The sequence below is a fragment of the Cynara cardunculus genome (assembly GCF_001531365.2).
Source record: "Cynara cardunculus var. scolymus isolate 2C chromosome LG 8, CcrdV1, whole genome shotgun sequence".
Classification (NCBI taxonomy): domain Eukaryota; kingdom Viridiplantae; phylum Streptophyta; class Magnoliopsida; order Asterales; family Asteraceae; genus Cynara; species Cynara cardunculus.
This window is the reverse complement of record NC_037535.1, coordinates 24,151,521-24,163,960: the sequence shown is the minus strand read 5'-3', so window position 1 is coordinate 24,163,960 and position 12,440 is coordinate 24,151,521. Positions and strand designations below refer to the sequence as shown.

Here is a 12,440-nt window from a genome sequence, read left to right as displayed (position 1 = left end):
GGTTTAGATATTTTGACCAACTTTTTTTTTCCTTCTCTTAACTTGTTTTAGATGAACATATGATTTCTAAAAGAAATCACATTGGAAATGGAGGGGTTTTGGAGTTTTTATGTTGATTTTTGCATCTTGTTTTGTTGGATGTAGAAGTGGTAATTATGTGTCAAGCTAAACCATAATAAAATTGGTATCAATTTTAATCGGTTAACAATACTGTACCGAGTATACAAATTTAGAGGTTGTTTGTTTATCTCTTAATAGTTTCATTAGGCTGTTTGGCAATTGATGAATGGTTTGGTGTTGAATGATTAAGTGGTCAGAATGATTAAGAGGCTTTTATGATATAGTGCAAAATGAAATATAATTGTTTGGTAATTGTGTACAATGAAATTAGGGCTTTTAATGGTTATGGAAGATCCATGATACAAAATCATTCAGAGGGTTTTGGAACCATTAAGAGACAAATTTTTATTTTGCCAAACGAGATTCATCTTTTAACGATTCAGTTGTTACCTCTTAATGGAACTATTAAGAGATAAACAAACAACCTCTGAATCGTTAAGAGGTGAATCATGTTTGGCAAAAAAAATGTCTGTCTCTTAATGGTTCTAAAACCCTTTGAATGATTTTGTATCTTGAGCCTCCCTTAGCCATTTAGCGCCTAATTTCATTGTAAACAATTGCCAAACAATTATATTTCATTTTGTATTATATCATAAAAACATCTTAATCATTCTGATCACTTAATCATTTTGTACCAAATCATTCAACAACTGCCAAACAACCCTAAGTAGTATACAGTATTAGAAGTTGTGTATCATGATAGTACCGTGATAATGACTAATCTAATTATTATTGGTTTTTGAATTTTTTATGTATTGCATATATTAAACGTTGCAAATTTTATTATTTACAATTAAAAACCCTTAAACAACACATGTATTACTTGAAAACTCACAGTTTCACTCCAAATTTTAGCATAGTGGTAAGGTTTCATATATGTAAATTGAAGTTGATACTAAGTCAGTAGTAACATGTACCGACCAATAAAAGTTGATATCAAATATATTTGATTGGTGCATGATATACCATTTTATATATCAGTTATAATTAACTGGTGTATTAAGGAAAATAACTTAGAGGTTGTTTGTTTACCTCTTAATAGTTCCAATAAGGGGTGAATCTTGTTTGATAAAAAAAAAATTTGGCTCTTAATTGTTCTAAAACCCTTTTAAGGATTTTGTATACTGAGCATTCCTTACCCATTCAACGCTTTAATTTTACTCTTAACAATTATCAAACAATTATATTTTATTTTGCATCATGTCATAGGAACCTCTTAATTATTATAACTACTTAATCATTTTGTACTAAACTATTCAACAACTGTCAAACAACTGTCAAACAACCATTTATACCGTAAAAATCCACCCCTAGTTTATGGTTTGAAAAGGTGGGCCCCATCTTTTTTTTAATAAATAAAGTTTAGTTACTTGTATTATTTTGTAATATTAATTATTTTATTGTGATTTTAGTTTTAGTTGTATTTCACAAATGTTATTGTTATTTTACTTTTCATTATAAATTTAAAAAATATATTTTATATAAATTAAATATTTCAATTTTGATTTATATTTAATAAACAAAAAAATTGTGCATGACTCATTTATGAAAAATAGGAAGTTTATAAATTTATAGAATGCTCATTTAAGATGACAAATGAATAATATGACAGTATTATGAAACGAAAAATTACATAAAATAATCATTTTATACACAGTATATTAACAAAATTATTATTTTTTGGAGTTTTTTTTTTTCACAAAATGGTCATCAAAATCGCCCCTGTATCTGATTTTTGTCTCCCTAAATGATATACATATGAGACACATCCGTATCTTATAGTCAAAATCGTCCCAAGATAGTCAAAAGTCATTTTGTGAAAAAAAAACTTTGAAAAGTGATCATTTTGTTAATGTACAGTGTATAAAATGATTATTTTGAGTAATTTCCCTTATGAAATTATAAGCATATTTTTTACCCACTATGCCCTAAATGCTTTGTTTTGGTTCTTTTTCTCACCATCAAGAGATATCTCAGTGTCAACAACTTTCACATCTTTTATGAATAAAACAATATGATTGATTTTTTATATCAGTATTTGGTTCAAATAAATCAAATGATGTCGTAAATACATACCATGTGTATGAAAAAGTTACTAAAAAAAGTAAACTCCATTATCTGAAACTTTTTGACCGTGCTGGTTTCACAATCATTATGGATGAAGTAAATCAACAGATACATCACATTGGACAGAGGAACATGCCCAAGCTTAAAGTCGAAATGTCACTCATATGAAGTACACCAACACCTCTATTACTGAGACGAATAATCAGTAATTTTTTGCTTGAAAAATGTTCTAATGTTTGTTTACAATGCTTTTGGTACGCAGAACAGGATGAGACAGTACATAACATGATACACTTGTCCCATGTTTGGCGTGTTCTTATGCAGAACATGGGACGTGTTTTCACCTTTAGGTTAGAGGTTTCATTGGGAACAAATAAATGGTTGAAAAAAAAAGGAGAAACTTGCAGTTAATGTATTTCTGTCAAAAGTACAGGGGGGTAAATTGTTAAATTATAATTCTTCATCAACTAAAGGTTCCTATTCCTCGAAAAACCCTTGAACCACCTCAAACCCTAATTTCTTTCAGACATTCCGACCGACAACAATATATAATCACGGTCCGGCATACCCCATCTCGCCGGAAATTTACTATATAGTGTTCCCCTTGTCGTCGTCTCCATGGAAATCGACGGATTTCTCTATGAAACGCTGTCCCCTCTATCAACCACCGGCGTGTCCATTCCCGCAACCCCACCGCCACCTGATCCCGTATCCTCCGGTGACTCCGAACCAAACCTTGTGCTGCGCAATTATATACCTATATCTTCGAATGATACGCCCTTGCCGGAAACTACTGCTCCGGATTTCTTCTCTCTCGATGTTGATGCCGATGACGACGATTGGAGAACTCCGACGCCGCCGCTCAAACGTTCGCGATTGGCCACTCCTTTGGCGGATGAAGAACCGAAGAGAAGCCTTGAAGCTGGTTGGTTTCGTGGTAATTGTCGGTTTAAGAGCCCCATGCTTCAGCTTCACAAAGGTATTCTTCTTTTCCTTTGTTTTTAATTTGATATCTTCTGATTGATTAGGTTTACCTCTTTAGTTCAATGTGATTGTTGGTATATTTTTCTACTCCCTTCCAAAAATGTCGAATGGGGTATCTCTCATCCCCAATATTGAGTGAATTCTAACCTTTTTAAGATAATTTTGTGAATTACATTCAATTCTGTGTTGAACTACTGCAAATAGAATTGTTTTGATGTTAAATTTGCATACAACTCCATACTAATTGTTTTGGGAAAGCTTGAACACATTCTTATAATGATTTTCTTCATGAGCTTTGTTTTATTTATGTATGTGTGCAGGGTTTTATCACACACATTGTTCTCTTGATGCAAAACTCCGGAAAACGGTTCAGTTTTAATTGGTTTGGGTTGTAAAGTATATGCACATGCATATAAGTTTGCTGTTGTTATAGAATACCCCTATCACTTTTCACCACAGGAACAATTATGCAAGTTGAAATGCGCGAAAGAAGAGTAGCATGCTTCATTATTAGAGTTATCTTGATTTCAGTAATGAGATGTATAAAATCTGTTTTTTTCTGTGTAAAGTTTATTTACACTCTTAGAAATGCAGCTTGGTCTGTTTGTTAGCAGCTTAATGAGCTTAACGGGACTCGCAACTTATTTGGTCAGATATACATGAGTGTTTGGTAGTGGCTTAATAATTTAGAAAATGACTTATTCAATAAGCTTTTAGGGGGGAGCTTTATGCAGAAAGCCAAGTTTTTCCGAACTTGCCCCTCCCAATTAAAACACACCTTCTCTCATCTTTGAAAAAACTCCCAAACAAAAATCTTTCCTATCTATACAGACAGATTAATCCACATAGACGGCTTTATCCATACAGGACTTAATGGAAAACCAACCAAACATCCCCTTAGCGATGTCTTTCTATGATTATTGTGGTAAAAAGCTATCGTGGCTTGCTATTAACATCTGTATTTGCAGAGATATTGGATTTCTGTGACTTCCTCTCTCCAACTTCTGAGGAGCAAGTGTCACGTAACACAGCTGTTGAGGGTGTTTCAGATGTTATAAAGTATATCTGGCCTAAGTGCAAGGTACACATGTTGATATGATGATATGCTATATATATGTATTTATGTGCTAGAAATTGGCACGTTTTGATGGTATAAAATTGCTTTGCAGGTAGAAGTTTTTGGTTCGTTCAAAACCGGTCTGTTCCTGCCAAGTAGCGATGTGGATGTAAGACCGTCTTTTCTTTTAGTTAATCATTGGAACATATATTTGGAACCAGTAGTTCTCGAACGTTCTATTAGAACTTATGTTTTCTTGCTGAACTGTAGATGGTGATACTAGAATCAAATATTCGAACTCCTCAGATGGGTTTGCATGCTCTCTCTAGAGCTTTATCACAAAAAGGTGTTGCAAAAAAGATTCAGGTACTTTTACAATTTGGTTAATACATCAACACTTCCATCAATCATTCGTCTAATTTATATGTATGGATATATTTATGTGAAATAATATCAGGTGATTGCCAAGGCCCGTGTGCCAATCATTAAATTCGTGGAGAAAAGAAGTGGCATCTCATTTGATGTAAGGTTAGACAAGCATACTTTTTTGACGCCTTCTGTTTATCCAAAAAAGAACAAACGAATGCTTTGGTGCCTGCGTATTTGCATATGTTCTTTGGTTTTTCGTTTCGTATTGTTTTCATTTTTTGGATTCATATTTTTTATTCTTAGAGTGATAATTTTTTCCTTCTCGACAGTTTTGATATGGAAAATGGACCAAAAGCTGCTGAATATATACAGGTTTGTTCAGACATCTGAAAATTAGGGGCTGCTTGGTTGATTTTTCATCAAGTCCTGTATAGATAAAGCTGTTTGTGTGGATTATTCTGTTGTATGGGCCAGGAAGGTTTTTGTTTGGGAGGGTTTTCCATAGATGGGAGGAGCGTGTTTTTTAATCGGGAGGACAGGTTTAGAAAAAAACTTGACTTTCTGCATAACGCTCCCCTTTAGAAGCTTAGTGAATAAGCCACTTTCTGTATCACTAAGCCACCACCAAACAATCATGTATAACTGATTGAATAAGTTGCGATTCTCATTAAGCTTATTAAGCTGCTAACAAACAAGATTTTATCTAATATAATGTTCTCAAGTACCAACTTTTTAACGCACATTTCTTCCCAGGACGCTATTTCTAAATGGCCCCCTTTAAGGCCGCTGTGTCTGATCTTGAAAGTTTTTCTGCAACAACGGGAGTTAAACGAGGTGTGTGATACTTTTGTGGTTTGTCTCCAATAATATCTTTCTCCAAGTTTATTATTAATCAGCTGTTATTAGTGCAGGTGTATTCTGGTGGGATTGGATCATATGCGCTTCTAGCTATGTTAATAGCAATGCTGCGGGTACATATTATAAAGCATTTACCACATTGGTACTTGTTTCAATTCTAATTATATATAACTTTTTAAGTTAAGTAGTCTCGTGTACTTAATTTCATGTCACTTGCTCACCTTCCGGTCTGAACCTCCATCTCTAAACAAGAAGAAAGATGGTAAGACTTTAAGGTGCGTTTGGTATCCGGAACAGGATGAGACAGGACAATACAAAAACTTCTTGTCCCATGATCGACGTAACATTAAACTGGGACATGATTGGTAAATTACTAACCCACCAATATCAAATTAAAATCCTAAAACTGTATGACGCCAACATCAGTTGGGGAGGGAATTAAGGTCGCCTTACAAGGGACTGGATAATGGATATATCCCCTATCAGACGCTTTTTAAACCGTAAGTCCAGGTGTGGACAAAGTGGACAATATCTGTATGGTTGGCTGGGGATGTTACAAAAACCTTCCTAAATTCTTTCATCCACCTACTTCACTCTCGCCCATCCAGTTTCGTCTGCATACTAAACACATCCTTTGATATCGTGTTCCTATAGAAAGGAGCCAGGGAGGTATGGACAGGTGATCTACTTGCCTATCTCAAGGACCAATGAAGTTGGACTTTTTATTTATTTATTATATGGTACAATGTTTTTGACCAATGGAACACCAATACAACTCTAGTGATCCTGCTGAATGTGAAAATTTCATACCGTACACCTTGCTGGTATATCCAACTTCTTACCTGATTTTGGTCATAACCATAGAAATTTGGTTTCAGAAGAGGGAATTTTAGAGAGGAATGGAGGAAGTTCTTTGACAGAAAATTAACAAAGAACTAACGGAATAAATAAAGACATGCCCTGAACAAATAGCTTGACATCGAGGTCTTGGATAAACAAGTCTATTCCAACCCGATATTTGAGTATGGTTATGCTTGCATTTATGTTGTATTAGCTCCCGGGTGAAAATAATTAATGCATCTTTCTCCCTAATTGATGTCATCTGTGGTCATTTGCCGTGTGTCGTTATCTTATGTTCGTTCTTCATCATTGATTCACCATCTTTATATAACTACCATTTCGTATAAGGTGGTTTAGACTTTTTATCATAAATTCAGTTATAGGTGTATTCGTTCTTTGCTATTTTGATTTGTGATTGAATTCTTGTTCTTTTTTTGCTCTATTTCATTGTACAGAATTCACTCGATTCTCAGGTTTATCCAGAGCATAATCTTGGAGTCCTCCTGGTACAATCTCTTTCTTCTCCTCTATTGTAGGTACATGCTTTCTTTGTTTCTTCTGCTCCATGAAAGCATATTTAAGTTGAAATCTTCATTTTTCACGCTGTTTGTTTTAATTTTTTTTGAGAAACATCCTATATCAGTAATTGTTATTTGTGTAAAGTTGTATGTAGGTGCGTTTGGTATCTAGACAGGACAAAACAACTGTTTGGCGTTTGGTAAGACAGAACTGGAAAGGACAAAACAAATAAAATGACCAATTTACCCTTAATGAGTTGTTTATATCTTTTACTCCCTTCGTCCCAAAATAAGTCTCCTCAATTGAAATGGCATATAGTTTTAGGCATGCATAATTATGTACTTTTGAAAGTGGATACTTATTTTGGGATATTGGTTATGTACTTTTGAAAGTGGACACTTAGGGGGCGTTTACCCAATTGCTTACCCGGTAAGCGCTTACCGATAGGAGTCAACACTATAATTTATTTTGGTGCGTAAGATTTTAGTACATCAAAATATATCGAATACAACAATTTAGTGGGTAAGCGCTTACCTGAGTAAGAGTCGTTATCCTCACTTACCGGATAAGACTCTCCATCATTCTCATCGCTCTTACCCGGTAAGATTCTTGGCCCTTCTCATGTTCATTCGATTAGGAAATTTATCCGGTAAGCACTTACCAAGTAAGTATTCAGTAAACGGCCCCTTATTTTAGGATAAACATAAATAGAAATACGGACACTTATTTTGGGACGAAGGGAGTATATATTTTGATGAATTTATTAACTTATAATAAAATAAATACCTTTATAACAAAATATATAATTATTAGTTTTTGTCAAGACAATTACACTAAAATAAAAAGTTCATGTAGTTTCTAATTTTTATTTTATACATTTTTTATATTATTTTATTATTATTAATGTTTAATAAATTACATAAATTGACCAAAATAAGGAACCCGTATAAAAACAATATTTTGAGGACAGGAAGTGAAAGTTTAAAGAGCATAAAATACAATATTTTTTTAAAGAATGAATAAAATGTGAAGACAAGCGTATTTGATGTTTTAAAAGAGAATTAGGTTTTATTTTGAGGTTATATTGTAAAATATAGGTCTCTTCCGCCCAAGGTTTTAAAGAACGGAAACGAGCCTCGAGGCGTTTTCCTCTTAGGTATGTGCGGCGTAAGCCTCGAGGCGGTCAAGGTGTAAGCCCCAAAAATTAATCAACAAAATTATAATTCTGTAACACCTAACAGAAAACATAACTTCATATCTCCATTCAAATAAACAAACTATAAAGGCCATGATTCAGAATATTTACACACATATATAAAACTGATTATGTACAAAATATATTAAAACAGATTATGTACATAAAACAAATTAGTCACAAGAATATGTACATAAATCAGAAAATATATATATATATATATAACAGATATGTACATAAAATAGAATCTTCATATATATATATATATATATATATATATAACAGATTATACCTAAAAACGACATGTATATACTAATATAGACAAAAGAGACACAGAAATCGTTGGAGAGGAGCAAAGAAGCAATCTTTGACTGTTTGTTGGAGTCCTGGGGAGAAGAAGTAATAGAAGTCGAAAGCCTAATTAATTTACTGGTTTGGTGTTGAATTGATCTGGCGTTTTTTAAAACAGTGCTTCCACTTGTTCCATGGGGTGGGGGTGGAACATGCCTGTTCCACTTTGTTCCACTCGGTTCCTGTCTATTTCACATAAAAGTCTTCCAAACGTGGAACAGTGATCTCTGTTCGGTCATGTCTAGTGTACGGAATGCACCCTTTAAGCCTATGTGATTATATCGGAAAAACGTTCAAAATTATTTATTTTAGATAGAAATCAACGTCTTTTATCTTTTCGGAAGCAGGTAACTTTTTTTGATATGTATGGGCGTAAGTTGAATACTTCTGATGTCGGCATATCTTGCAATGATGGAGGCACCTTCTTCTCTAAGAAGAGCAAAGGGTAGGGAATTACTCTGCTTCATTCCCCTTCTTTTCTGAATTGTTCGCTTACTTTAGGATCCCCATAGCTGCCTAGAAAGCATGCATCAGAAATTCATTTTAACGGGTTTCCCCCTAGCAATGTTTAGGAGTTCTTGACCTTTAATGATACTTTTTTACTTGCAGGTTCTTAAATGCAAACAGGCGGTCGCTAATTTCCATCCAGGATCCCCAGGTAACCTATCTAATCTTTCTGAGGGTGTGTTTGGTATGCAGGAAAATACAACACAAAAACTTGTCCAACTATTGGCACGACATTAGAGTGGTATAAAAATGAATCTTTTCGTCCCCATCAAAATGTGGAACAAAAATTAGGGAGATGGGGCGACATTGGTAAATTAAGGTGTGTTTGGTACACAAAACAGAAAGGGATCACTGTTCCAAGTTTCGGAGGATTTTTATGTGGAACAGAGTGGAACAGGCGTATTCCAACCCCACCCCATGAAACAAGGTCTAACAAACCTATGTTTTACGACCTCAAATAAAACCTAATTGTCTTCTAAAACATCAAATAACGCCTCTCTCTTTATATTTTATTCATCCTTTAAATTTTATTTTTTGTATTTTATGTTTTTTAAACTTTCACTTTACTATCCTCAAAATATTATTTTTTTACCGTTTCTATATTTTGTTTAATTTATTAAATAATAATAATAATAAAATAATGTAGAAAATGGAAAACTACATAAACTTTTTATTTTTGTGTCATTTTAAGCGACTTGTTGAAAACATTCTAATGATACATTTTGTTATAAAAAATATTTATTTTGTAAAAATTTAATAAATTATATAAATGAATCAAAATATATAAAAGATATAAATAGCACATTAGGGGTAAATTGGTCATTTTATCTGTCCCGTCCTGTCGAGTTTCGTCATAGCAAACGCTGAACAACTGTTTTGTCTTGTTTCTATCTTGCCTGCCTGGATACCAAACACACCCTAAGAGATTTCTTGAGCATTTCTTTTTTGATTTTTAGCTCTATCAAGTTATGATTTCAAGTTGGTTGCTAACTTTGGTTCTTTTGAAGTTATAGTTGATGTTGCTTTTGTATATTGTGATAGGCTCCGGAGAATGATATAGGAAAAAATTCTTTCAACTATTTCCAGGTTAGTTGGTGTTTTAACATTGAGTTTGTGCATTAGTTTAACGTAACGAAAGTGTTTTGACAATTACAAGGAAAAAACTGCTCTACTCTTTGAGGTGGAGGTTAGGTTTGATGTAGGGGTGTAAATGAGTTGTGCTTTTAACGAGCTACTCGAGCTCGAGCTTAATAATTCTCGAGCTTGAGTTGATCTCGAACACAAAATAAAGCTCGCTTAACTTAATGAGTCAAGCTTCATAACACCAATGTTCGATTCGACTCGTTCGAAAGCTTGATTAAACTTTATGAGTAGAGCCGAGCCATTGTAAACAAGAATCAAGCTCGACCATTGAAAAAATATTTGAGCTCGAGCCCGACTATGAAAAAGTCAATCGAGCTAGAGCTTGGTATTTTTTTTTCTGAGCCGAGCTCGAATAACCTGCTACTCGACTCGTCTCGTTTACATCCTAGGTCGGTGTACATCTCACCTCCCTAGATATACTGGGCTTGTTTGGTTCAAGTGTTGGACACTTGTGAAATGTCTGAAATACCCTTTGACAGATCAAATCTGCGTTTGGCTTGGCATGCTCAACGCTTACAAACACAAAACTGATCATGAGTCTAGACCCTAACCGGAGTATCCTTGGGACCATTATAAGACCCGATAAGGTGTTATTGGAGCGAAAAGGAGGTTTGAATGGTGATGTGACCTTCACCAACCTACTTCCCGGGGCAGGAGAGCCGTTGCAGAAAGACTTTGGCGAACACGAGGGACTTTTCTGTAATTGGAACCTTGACGACGAAGAAGAACCGTTGCCACGTGGGAAGGAGATCGTTGGTGCAGATGACGGTGGTGGTGCTATGGAGTCAGGAAAGAAGAAGAAGAAGAAAGCGTTGAAGGTGAAGAAGACCCTGAAACTTAAAAAGATGAAGAAAGTCACCATCAAGAAAAGAAAAAGAACGGCATCCGAAGGCGAAAGCTGATGGTTTTCGTCAACAGAGATGCGTTCATCGACTTCTGCAAGCGGAAATACCACCGAAACCGAAATCTTTGGCACCATTTTGAAGATGGGGTGCCTGCCCTAAATGGGGTTCATTCATACACTTGAGTTGTTGTCATTTTTTATATTCTAGGTTTATGATACTTGTAGACAATATCAATAGATGCATTGGTAATTATTTCGTTTTGTGGTTAGATTTAAGGTTTATTTGTATTCGTACAAGAACAAAAATATGCGATTTCCGACATTCGATAGTTTTTCGGATTTGGCAATTCGGTTTGTGTCCCACTTGAAACTTATGGTGACGTTTGTTTTTTAAGAGGTTCTGAAGTTTGAAGTCTTATTTCACTTTTAATTTATAAGAGGTGGTGCTGAAGTTTGAACTCTGAATCAATAAAACTGTTTATTTTTGTAAACTTATAAACGTCTGAATTTATTTAAATTCTTTATTTTCCCTATTAAAAATTATAGATAAATTTATACAATTTCATATATTTAGTCATTGTCAGTATGAAATTAACATTTACTTAAACGAAAATATGTTATTAACTGTGTTTAACACATTTACGTTCTACTAAAATACATTAACAGAGAGAGGTGAGGATTGAATTGATAAGGATAGATTGAGAGAAATGATCGATTAAGGTTAATTGATGGAGAAGCATCGTTGCTGAAAATTTGAAGAACAATAAGAGGTCAGTTTACCTCTTATTAGATAAGAGGAAAATAAGACATAAGTACCTTTGAAAAATTGGAAAAAACAAACAGTCTGAAAGACCTTACCTCTTAACGAATCAGACATAAGAGGTTGATAAGAGTTTTTTTTATGAAAAACAAACAAGACATCTGTTTGAATTAACAAAACCAATAGGTTTTCAACGATTTTAAACATAACTACTACGCGGTTTGGGTGAAAATCTTTAAAAATTTGAAAAATCGAGAAACATCCTGGTAACCATTCATCTGTGAAATTAATACACAATATTCATGTGATTGATGGGAATAATTATATCCAAGAATTTGGGACATGAAATTTTTATCTAAGAAATATAAAAACAATGTATTTTTTTGGGTGAACTCAATGTACCCCTACATGTTCTCGTGTGTATGATCGGATCTCGAAACGTTTCCGTAAGGATTTTATCCCTTGGGATAGTTGGCTGACGGCTCCGCTCCAAAATCCTAACTGAGCCTCTTGTTCCTTTCTGGTTACTCGTCGGTTCATTTGGTTCGATTGTTGGCGTTTGTGTTTTCACGTAATTTTATCTCCTCTTTTTTGTTCCATTCAGCTGTGGGTTGCTTATACTTTTGTGTGTTGCATGTCGTTGCTTCTGGGCCTCCTCGATTGCGTAAATTTTGCTTTTTAAAAAAAAATATATTTGCTGCTTTTAAAAAAATATATACCCCTTATAAGGGCAATATTATATACATTCTTTTAATGTCATAATCAGATCAAGTCATGAACTGTAAATGTAAAAAGTAGGTTTTAATGTTTAGGGCTGTGAGGAGAA

At 34.1% G+C, this 12,440-nt stretch overlaps 1 protein-coding gene across 2 annotated transcripts; it reads left to right on the top strand.

Moving 5' to 3' along the window:
• Window positions 1-2,702: 2,702 nt before the first annotated feature.
• Window positions 2,703-11,209, top strand: LOC112517231 (non-canonical poly(A) RNA polymerase PAPD5). Of its 2 annotated transcripts, none has more exons than XM_025124598.1 (13): window positions 2,703-3,166; window positions 4,140-4,252; window positions 4,341-4,397; window positions 4,499-4,594; window positions 4,686-4,756; window positions 4,927-4,969; window positions 5,351-5,431; window positions 5,509-5,568; window positions 6,769-6,801; window positions 8,708-8,805; window positions 8,970-9,018; window positions 9,909-9,953; window positions 10,490-11,209. In XM_025124598.1, the coding sequence occupies exons 1-13, from the start codon at window positions 2,806-2,808 to the stop codon at window positions 10,910-10,912; spliced, it is 1,530 nt and encodes a 509-aa protein (XP_024980366.1). In that variant the 5' UTR covers window positions 2,703-2,805; the 3' UTR covers window positions 10,913-11,209. The 2 variants fall into 2 exon arrangements, with proteins under 2 accessions (XP_024980366.1, XP_024980365.1); XM_025124597.1 differs by having other exon boundaries at window positions 6,751-6,801.
• The last annotated feature ends 1,231 nt before the right edge of the window (window positions 11,210-12,440 follow it).

Bases quoted from the DNA above. Each gene is read 5' to 3' on its own strand.
- LOC112517231 (XM_025124597.1), top strand. From the start codon at position 2,806: ATGGAAATCGACGGATTTCTCTATGAAACGCTGTCCCCTCTATCAACC. The intron at 4,595-4,685 runs GTACTTTTACAA...AAATAATATCAG, and splicing joins GTGTTGCAAAAAAGATTCAG to GTGATTGCCAAGGCCCGTGT. The intron at 5,432-5,508 runs GTGTGTGATACT...TTATTAGTGCAG, and splicing joins AACAACGGGAGTTAAACGAG to GTGTATTCTGGTGGGATTGG.